General features: G+C 38.7%; 1 protein-coding gene and 1 non-coding gene across 2 annotated transcripts in view; both read left to right on the top strand.

Moving 5' to 3' along the window:
• The window catches only part of LOC139741322 (cytosolic non-specific dipeptidase-like), a 69,565-nt gene extending 59,162 nt beyond the window's left edge, over nucleotides 1-10,403 (top strand). Inside the window, exons 9-13 of the mRNA XM_071651908.1 lie at nucleotides 1,074-1,173; nucleotides 2,191-2,362; nucleotides 4,063-4,148; nucleotides 6,251-6,417; nucleotides 8,344-10,403. Coding sequence (XP_071508009.1) covers nucleotides 1,074-1,173; nucleotides 2,191-2,362; nucleotides 4,063-4,148; nucleotides 6,251-6,417; nucleotides 8,344-8,391 — 573 coding nt within the window. The 3' untranslated portion in view covers nucleotides 8,392-10,403. The remainder of the gene's footprint in view (nucleotides 1-1,073; nucleotides 1,174-2,190; nucleotides 2,363-4,062; nucleotides 4,149-6,250; nucleotides 6,418-8,343) is intronic.
• Nucleotides 865-937, top strand: Trnas-aga (transfer RNA serine (anticodon AGA)). The gene has a single exon. It is a non-coding gene; the product is annotated as a tRNA-Ser (tRNA).
• Nucleotides 10,404-10,958: the final 555 nt, after the last annotated feature.

Below are 10,958 nucleotides of genomic sequence, written 5' to 3' on the forward strand. Positions count from 1 at the left end.
AATTAATTTTGATACCGAATTTTTTTTTCACGTACATTTGCTAAGAATGCCACAAAGAATAATTAGACCAAAAATGAGCACTTCTGGAGCTTTATTTGCTGATTTAGATCAAAGAGTCTGATTTCTCGCATATATTAGCATAATTAATCAAAATAAAATAAAAGAAGACTATTTCGGAAAATTTAAATATACGAGCTTGTAGATTACATCGCACACTACCACTGTGCAAATTTCCGCGGCGATCGCGCGATCCACGGCCGAGATCTTAAGGGGGGGCCCTTTAGGCCCCCCCCCCCCAGTCTTTCGAGCTACCAAAATAGCCCAGTCTTTTTAGGGTTAATGTAATTGCATCAATTGAATATGTGCAAATTCATGATATTCTTCCGTCGAGATATTTTCATTGCAACTGAGTGACAAATTGCCCTACTTCGACGTAAATAATTATTTATTTATCATTCAGTTGCAATGAGAACATAATTATTTATTTATCATTCAGTTGCAATGAGAACATCTCGATGGAAGAATTTTATGAATTTCAATATTACAGTACCCGCTGCATGCTATAAGGATTAGAACCAACACTTGCTGTCGGGCGAAGGCTCGGTGCTCTAGTGTAGATGGTGCCTGTCAGGAGATCAGGAGGTCGTAGGTTTGAATCCAGCTCGAGTACGTATGCCCATGATTTTTTATCATGGCTACTACTAAAATACTGATCAATTCAGTGCTTATTTACGTCGATGTAGGGCAATTTGTCAATCAGTTGCAATAAAAACACCTCGACGAAAGAATTTCATGAATTTGCATACTTACGCAGTACCCATTGCATGCTATAAGGATTAGAACCAACACTTGCTGTCGGGTGGAAACTCGGTGGTCTAGTGGAGATGACACCTGTCCAGAGATCAGGAGGTCGTAGGTTCGAATCCTGCTCGAGTATGTACAAATGTACATCCATGATTTCTTTTATCATGGCTACTTCTAAAACACTGATCAATTTAGTGTTTATTTACATCGATGTAGGGCAATTTGTCAATCAGTTGCAACTGAATCTAATTGATTCGTTTTGTTTGCAGGATGAATACAAAGGGCAAATTGGGGCCAAGCGCCTCCTCCATGACACAAAGGCGAAGATTCTCCAACACAGATGGCGCTATCCATCGCTGTCCATTCACGGTGAGATACTTGACTTGTGACATTTTTATATGCAGTGGGCTGGCTAGACTTTGCACGCTTTACTACATAGGTTCGAAGTATTCACAAGATTTGTCCATGACTTCTTACAAGAAATATAAGCACATACATTGTTGATGTTGTTGTAACAGCATCAATATTGTAGTGTATGGGAACATATATTTGAGCTGGTTTATAGTGAATTTCTGGGAGCTCTCCAAGCCAGAAGAACTTCCCAAATGCCCAGACCTGATAAATTAACTACATGTCTTTAATGCCAAAAAACCAAGAGACTTTCAACTAGAGAACCTAGTGCAAACAAAGTGAAAATTTATCTAGAGACCTAATTCTGTATTGTTGTTAGCTTCAATTGTATACATGCACCTGGTTCCAACCCTAGCCGAGATAAGTAGGCATGGGCCATTACTTGATGCTAGTGCAGGGAAAAGGTGCACATAAGCATTCAATCTTGTGTCTCCCAATATGATTTGTCACATTAGGCTTCATGTACCCCAAATCAGCATACATTGAAATCCAAAATTTTAGCATGCCTGAAACGTTCATGAATTTCGTTAGGGGTCAAGATGCATGTGAAAGTTCCTGTCTGCACAATGTATTTTGGCAATTCACGTATAAATTGCATGCCACGAAAAAGGACATCTGCTCCAATTTGCATAAGTATCATGCTGTGAATGTTTCTGGTTTTACTGTACTTAAAAATCACATGCTTTGCAAAGATAGAGCCTTCTCTTCTGTCGCGCTACGTCTGTGGAACTGACTACCAGTCCAGCTTCGGAATTGCAACAGCTTCAATACCTTCAAGTCTGAACTGAAGACCTATATTTTCCAGCAACTTTGTGAATGATGTGTGGTATTTTCTGGGAGCTGGGCCCCTTTGAATGTTTCTACAGATAAATGGCACTACTTGTATATAAATGCTGTTTCATCATCATCATCATCACTCTATAAATGACATCATGGTTATCGGCAGCGGCGTTGTTGTCTTTCGGTCTGTTGCAGGCATACAGGGAGCATTCAGTGAAGGTGGGGCCAAGACGGTCATCCCGCGGAAGGTCACGGGAAAGTTCTCCATCCGCATCGTCCCGAGCCAGACGCCCGACGGGGTCGCAAAGCTCGTCGTCGCGCACCTGAACAAGGTCCACAAGGAACGTGGCTCGCCGAATTCCATGAAGTAAGGGATAGTTTGTGTACACAATTTGCCACCCCTGATGGAAGTGTAGAGTAATTCACAGGAACATACCAAGAGAATATTATTTACGTTTTGTTGGTCACTGCTGTGGGCTTTGGTTTCGTGTTTCTTTTTTGGGGGATTATTTATTTGAAGTGGTTGCTCAAGAGGCAGTATGCAATGTCTATTATTAGTGATATCCAATGAAATCCCATCATAAGGGGCTCACTTACAACAAGGTAACTATTTAAGAAGGTGACTTCTGTAGTTTGGATTCATTGTTACTGTATTTAAAGGGACTGTATAGTACTGGTTGAGGTGGGGATTCATGTTTTGAACATTCCTAAGTGAGATAATAAGAAACATCTTATGACATATGAAAAAGCATGTAATTTTAAGAAGGATTCAACGTTTATTTGATGAAAATTGGTTTTCAAATAGCTGAAATATCCAAAAAAGTGATAATAATAAAAGGCAACAGGCCATGCCTTTTATTAGGATCTCTTTGTTTCACCTTGTTTTTTGGATATCTCAGCCATTTCAAAACCGATTTTCATCAAGTGAGCTTTTGATACCCCTTAGAGTTGCATGCTCTTTGACATCTCATAGAGTGGTTTCTGAATATCTCGCAAAACGTTTAAAGCTAAATCCTCACCTCAACCAGAACTGTACACACCCTTTGAACTGCTCTCTCTTTTAGGACATCGACAATAAGGTACCGCATTCAATGGTCCCCGACCTCTTTAAAATGAGGTCACCCTGTATAGACTTTAACCCTAACTAGGCCGGGGGGGGGGCCTCCGAGGCCCCCCCCCTCGACGTTCCGCGCGATGTATCGCAATCGCAAAAAGCTATCGCCGCAACGCTTCATGACTTTTTTCTTTCGAGTCTCCCGCATCTTTTGACACCAAATTTGCGATGCCCGGGCACGTGGTTCCGAAGTTACGCATAAATATGTACATGCATGTCAGACCAAAAATTGCTCAAAAATGTGAATTCGTGTACAATTTCAATGCAAACTGTGCTTACAGGCAAATTTCATAAAAGCATGATTATTTTGTTGTTTTATTGATTAAAATCAATGAATAACATATTTTCTTGTTCGGAGCGATGTCGCGAACAAATTTCATCGAAAAAACAATGGAAAACATAAAGTCAAAAAAAGAAATTCATAAGAAATTCAAAAAACAATGAAATACTTAAGAATTTTTTCTGATGTCACAATTTTTTTAAATTACATTTGCTAAGGACACTAAAAAGAATATTTATACAAAAAATGTGCCTGTTTTGCGCTTTATTTTGTGATTTATACCAAATAGTCTGATTTCATGCATCATTATGCATAAATTAGCATAATTTAGCATAAATGATAATTTTTTGAAAAATTAACTTCAAGGTATTTTAGATTACATCATAGGCAATGTGTGTGCGAATTTTCGTTGCAATCGCGCGGTCGACGGCCGAGATCTGGAGGGGGGGCCTGGGAGGTCCCCCCCGGCTCTTTCAACTACCTAAATAGCCCGGCCTAGTTAGGGTTAATACACTTCATTGTCTGCATAAAAGCACAGAACGTACTGAATGTAGATATTATTTAATACATACATTGTTTTCATTTTGATAGCTAGTTTCTTCAATGATGTCTTCAGTATCATCATAATCTGTAATATTATCATGATTATGGTTATCATCGTTGTTTGTTTCAGAGCATATCTGTACCATGGTGGGGAGAGCTGGTTGAGTGATTTCAGTCATCCACATTATCAGGCTGGTATCAAGGCTACAAAGCGAGGTAAGATCACCCAGTTTCCAGTGCCATATATAAAGAGAGTCTCGACAACTGCTATTAAAAGTTCACTTTCTTTTGTTTTATATCGGTTTGTAGCTTAATTCATTATTCGCTGTCTTGTGCATTTTCTGAGCCTCCATTTCCATCCCCATCTTTAGTTAACTTGTATTAAGCATATGTATATACAGGGAAAACTCGGTATAACAAACACTGCTATAACGAGATATTGGTTATTACGAGGAAATTTTCCCGGTCCCAAACTTCCTTCCACACAAGTCTATGTAAAATGCTACTCTTATAGCGAGATCGGCTAGAACAAAATAACTGCTATAACGAGATAAATTTTGTGATTTCCAAACAAAGAAAAACATAGCCAATCAAACCTGTTATAGCGAGGTAAAGCAAAATGTCTTCGGGTAAAGCTATACTTCGCCTGTGCTATCATGTTCCGAGATTGTAAAGCTCGATGATGCGCCAAAAACTGTCTTGTACACACATATTTTCTTCAGTTCACTCTACAGCTAGCACCGCATGTTGTACGTGTATGTGTGTGTGTGTGCGCGCACTGATAATGCAGAAAATGTAGTGGGCCGGACGGCCGTATACATGACATCATTATGATCGACGTTCAGCAAGTGTGAGGCAATCTGATGCTGTGATTGGCTTTCTACATGTGTAGGGAATTCCCCATCTTCTTACACACGCAGTCATAATGTACATACAGAATGTGTCACACACACACACACACAGCATTGTGCAGACCATATTCAAGCTTTCCACGGGCCACACACAACACACACCGATACCATAACCACATACCCATCCACAGACGATCTTGACACAATCGCAAGCTATATAGATTTACAAATTCAAACATCTACAATTAATAAGATGATGGGTAGTCCCACATGTGCAAATTAATGTCTTTATGTTATGCCTTCTTTATGCCTACTGATATAACGAGATATCGGCTATAATGAGGAAAACGACTCAATCCCGATCATCTCCTTATATCGAGTTTCCACTGTATATTTAAAACTTCCACTGCTATCTTTTAAAGCATTGGCTATTGTTGGAACACACAATGATCCATGGTGTAAACCGTGGACAAAGACCATGGGGCGCCAAGTGTTGCATGGAATAGTTTGTTACGAAATCAGTCATCTCGTGTAATCATTTCGTTGACGAAATGTGACCCGCTACAACAAAATGGTCCTAAAGTCGCGCACGGTCGAAGCCGTGAAAATCGAGTTTGAAGTTAGAGCATCAAAATTGGTCAAAACTTACGATTTTCTGAATTTGACATATTATTAGAGTCTGACATGTCTTCTATCATCTGTCGAAATTTTGAAGCAAAATGATGAAAGAAAAGACCAAAAAATAATGTTTTTCTGGGCCATGTTTTTTTGGCGTTTCAACGAAGCAGAAACTGGTTCGAACATTTGGATTGAGCGCCACACATAGGCTCCGCCCCTAACAACGACCAGAGTGATCTCATTGGTCAGTTTGCTGCTTGCCGCTGACCGAAGCGTGAAGCTCGCACACTGCCCAGTCGACTGGTGCGTGCGGGCGGGTTGCGCTATGCCTAGCCGCTTCTCCTGACATCCTGGTCACTGATTGGTCGGTGAGGAGACCACCGACGCTGTGTTTGAATGAGCATTTTGGGGGTTGCTAGGGCTTAACTTCTATTGTCCGGAGGTGAATACTGACTTGCATGTCTCTTGATTGTGATTGCGTCGCAAGGAGAACTTTTAGGGCGCTTTTCTCGAAACAAGGATTTCCCAGACGTCTTGACATGCTCTCTTTTAAACATCGATATCTCCGCAGCCGATTATTTTTATAAGACGTGTTATATATCAATTTAAAGCAGAAAGATTAGGGAATTGTGTCATGCAATTTTCAAATAATCGACCTCGCCCGACTTTAGGATCATTTTGTTGTAGCGGGTCACAAATGACTGATTTCATAACAAAACATTCCATGCGACACGTGGCGCACCATGGTCTTTGTCCATGGTTTAAACCATAGACAAGATTTTACCACCTTTGTCAATTCGGGCCATATTGTCTGCACTGCAAATGTTATTACCTGCTCTCTTTTCACAGTTCACGGAGTTGAGCCTGACATGACAAGAGAGGGCGGTAGCATCCCTGTCACATTGACCCTCCAGAGGGCCACGGGGAAGAATGTGATGCTCCTTCCGGTGGGCGGAGCTGATGACGGGGCACACTCCCAGAACGAGAAATTCAATCTCTCAAATTATTTGCAAGGAGTAAGTAAAGCAGCATTGACACTGGTAAAAGGATGCAAAGTTTAAGTTTGAGAGTTCTTTGCAAAGTTTGCTTGTCCGTCCACACTGGTGGTCAAACTTCTCGAAACTTCAGTTTTCAAAAAAAAAAAACATGTTGTGGATGTAGCGTGGGGCACAAGTTTTCTGTTGCATGTTTTTATATTCACATATTTTATTTATTTATTTATTTTTATTATTTTATATGCAACATACTTTTATACCTCCACAACAAAGTGTCACCAGAGGCATTATGTATTGGGGTTATCCATCCGTCCGTCCGTTCGTAATAGATTTTTTTGGTCATTGTATACTATTTATAATTACCATTTGAGGTATCCAAGTGAAACTGTGTGTATGTATCTATGAGTGGGCAAAGCTGTGCCTATCAACTAATGGGCACTCATGCTGAAGGTCAAAGGTGATAGATCAAGGTCAAATATTATAATTTCACCATTTTGCCCTCATACAATGTATGTCTACAATGCCTGAAGCATTTTCATGAAACGTATATATGTATTGCCAGGTAAAGATTCTTTAGATGAAGTTTTAGGCCATGTTGTAAAGGTCAAAGGTCAAGTGAGAATGAATAGATTGGAAAATGCATAGATTTCACTTTATTTCTCCATATCTTGGAATTTGCTCTAGATGTCTGTGTATACTTGGTACATATACATGCTGCCTGACAATGATTCTATTTCAGAAGGCTTTGGGTCACAAAGTCGAAAGGTCAAGGGTCATTGGTCAGGTTAAAATGCAAAAGTTCTTCTTCTAAATTAGGAAATTTCACAGACTATTTTATCCATACAGGGATGTACCTTAGAAGCGACATAAATGTATTCACATAATAAAATTTGTATACTGGACAATGATTATGTAGGAAAAAATTTGGGCCATAGGGTAAAAAGTCCAGAGAAAATGCTAAAATGTCACTGTTTTTGTCTATGTTTTGAAAATGTATTTAAAATTTTTGTCATGAAAATTGGTGTATGCAGATTGTGGTTATTTGCCAATCATGTGAAACCATCGTCTCACATTTTCAGGATTTTCTGTAGAACTTTTGAAAGAATAATGCAAAACGGTGAAGGCTTACCAGTTGCTATAGCAACATGTCTAGTTGTAAATATTGTTTAAATGCATCTCTGAATAATGTGGCAGTTTTCTTCAAAAGCTTCCTGGTACCAAGTGAGTCATGTAATGTGACACAATTCTAGGTGTTGCCAATACCTAGGTGCTGTGCGCAGAGCAATGTATGCTTTATTATGAGATAGTGCAGGGGACAAACTTGCCCTGGTTTTGGCTGCATGTGTAATCACGTCACATTCTGTCTTTATCCTGGCATGTTTTTTGTTGAAGATTTCTTCACTTTCCCTTATGTGACCAGCACATTGAAGCCTGGCAGTAGTGAACCATGACTTTAATGACCACAAATCAGTAAAATTGAGAAACTTTCACCTCTTTTAACCCGTTTAGGACGAGTCCCGAGTATACTCGGGCAGGTGTCTATGGGAAATGCGTGTTGTAGCAAAATCAGTCCGTCCTCAACGGGTTAAAGCTGAATTATAGTCAAGAAAAAAGGGGTAACAAGGGAGACAGCAGACTAATATTCAACTCCATTGAATTGTATGGGCACTGTGATGCGTGTGAGACAATCGGAAGCAACAGTGGCACCTAGGAATCCCACAGTGCATCTGTGACAGGGCTCTTCAGCGTGCGCAGAAGTTTTCTGCGCATTGGCGATACCAAGAGTTGTGTTGCTTACACAAATGGTTGTACAGTGTTTGTAGGATAAATTAATTTCACATTTTATTCTCCAGTGTTATGAACAGGTCTTTAATACAGTATTTAGAGTGTCTGTGTTTGAGAGGCCAGCTTTCCTTATCCTAATTTTTGTCTCATCCCATTTCGCAGACCAAGCTTCTGGGAGCCTACTTTGAAGAGGTTGCCAAACTGGACTGAACAAGAAGAGATCACCAATTAAAAGAGAGATGCATAGAGTCTGAAGCTGCCAGATGTTTGGTAGATGAGATTATTCCCACACTTTGTTTAACATGTTGTGTTTTTCCAAACTTTTCAGAAGGAATAAGGAAAGACACATGAGTTTAGTAGAACATCTGCTTTCCAGAAAGACTACATTTCTTTGTTTCACAAGAAGCTATAAATTTTGTGAATCATCACTCATTGTATCACTTTTGACAGAAATGATTGATTATCTGAATTTGCTACAAAGCAATTTGTTATATCTGTCTAATGTTTGGGTATGTAAATCAATCCACAAGACTGTGCAAACTCCCAGACCCAGAAGCAGATAAGCAGATACTTAATATACCTTTCAGTAACTGTTGCATTCCAAAATTAAGGGCTTCTGATAGGTCAGTTTCTTTATAGAGCACTTGACATTATGTGGTTAGCAATCAATGATATGATTTTGTTACAGTGCCCCTGTGGAAATTCTGATGTAAAATTCATACACGTGTCTTGTAACAAGACCACCATCTGTTGTTATGCAAATAACTCATTTGATTCAAATCAATGCTGTACAATGCTCACTTTGGTTACTAGTCAGTAATATGATCCTTCTTTTTCCGCGCCCTGCTACTCCAAACATGTTTGTTCAAAAGGTGTATGCAGATGTCTGTATAACAAACAAGGATGCATTGGGTTTCAAGTTTTATGGAGGCGAAATCTTAGATAGTGAACTTGGCATTCGTGAAACAGGTGAACCTATGTAGTACAGGCGACTGTTGGGAAAATGGAGTTCTCAGGAGGAATAGTTTTCTCTCGATATAATGAAATTTTGGTAAAACTGCAGGAAATATTGTTCCATAGACTTTAGTGATGTAAATTCTAGAACCGGAATTTTTACTTGGATGTAACGAAATTCTTGATAACACTGAAGGGAATTTTGTACCATAGACTTAAATGATAATACTTTCAGGGCCTGAATTTTTACTCCACTTTCAAAAATTTTTGCTAAAACCCATTGTATCACTTGTCAAAAATGTCAGCCATTCTATCTTTCAATTAACTCTTTTAAACTCACTTTCTCAAAATATGATTGACATTTAGGACAAAATGTTTTTCCAGTGGTAATGACAGGGGTACGTGTGCTTCCCCAGTAGCCGCATTCACTCACAAAAGTGTTCACACATGCTGTGCAGGACAGATAGTCACAGTTTAAAAGTGAAAAGCAAGCAAAGCAACAATGACTCGAACATGGCTCTGGGCATCCGAATGTGCAGATCTAATGTAACCAGTTGAATCTTGAGATTAAAAAAAAAGTAATTTTCTTTTCACCTCCCATTTTCACACACTGCTCATAGCAAACTTTTGCAATGTTAGGAAAAAAATCAAGCAGGAAGGATTTTTGCATTGTGATGAGATTGCGATTTACCTGATATTCTATCCATTATGTGTTCAACAAGTAAAACCTGCGGTCCTAGCAGGGGTCAGGAGTTTTCCGTGCAACATTATTATTTAGTTTATCAGGGTGAAAGATACAGGCATTGGAGCTGGACTGTTTAGATATTATTTTCATGCCATTTCATTATGGTTTATAATCTCTTGTACTAAACAAATGGATTGTTCATCTCAGTCTGTTATACAAAATGCAAACATCTGACTACAAAGAAGAAGAAGGAGAAATGTTGATGAAATTCAACTTTCAAAGGGGCTGCAAGTCCACCTATCATCAGGAAAGAAGTAGATGTGTGCATTAAAGCTCATTTTTTCTTCTTTATCCATTCAAATTGGTGGAAGACACTTTTATTCTTTGGCATGATTATTTTGACATTTCCACAGCTAGATGCGCTGACTTGGGCAAATTTAGAGGAATATAAAGTACTTTTTGTAGCGTTGTGCATTCTGAGGCATGTTTGCCTTTGAGAAAAATAGAAAACTTTTTGCCACTAAAGCAAAATTTCTATTAAAGATTATAATGATAAAATATCACTGCATGTGTTATCAGGAATATATGAATAAACATTATTCATTTGTTTTCTATTTCGGTGTGTTCTGCAGACTTCATTGTGTTTTGCATGCTTGTTTGTTTGTCTGTTTGTTTGTTCATTTGTTTGGACTAATTGTGGCCCATTAAGGCAAATACATGTACACGTACTTGTATTTGGGCCAGTTAGATATTAAATCTGATTTGGAAGTGTAACATTTCATAAGCACAACAGTTGATCAAAGTCATATAAACATTATGAAAGTGACAAAATTCTGAATTTCACAAATTATTTGCACAAGATTTCTTGAATTGTTGGTATGAATAGTTGTATACATGTGGGCCCTACATTCGAAAGAGCTCACAATTTTCCATGTAATGTATGAAAATAAAAATTGATGACGATACAGTTTCTCTGCTGTAAAAGTGTATAATATGATATCATTCCTCGCATAATAACAGGACTGTTTAAGGAGAATTTTTTTGTCCAGGAATTTAGCAAAACTTCACAATTTCTTATGAAATGAACTTCCTTGATGTTAATCTAATTGGGAATAATTTTTCACTGTTCTGCTTAAAC

Source organism: Diadema antillarum, unplaced genomic scaffold, assembly GCF_040938485.1.
Source record: "Diadema antillarum isolate AM-2024a unplaced genomic scaffold, OU_Dant_1.0 seq00000920_RagTag, whole genome shotgun sequence".
Taxonomy (NCBI): domain Eukaryota; kingdom Metazoa; phylum Echinodermata; class Echinoidea; order Diadematoida; family Diadematidae; genus Diadema; species Diadema antillarum.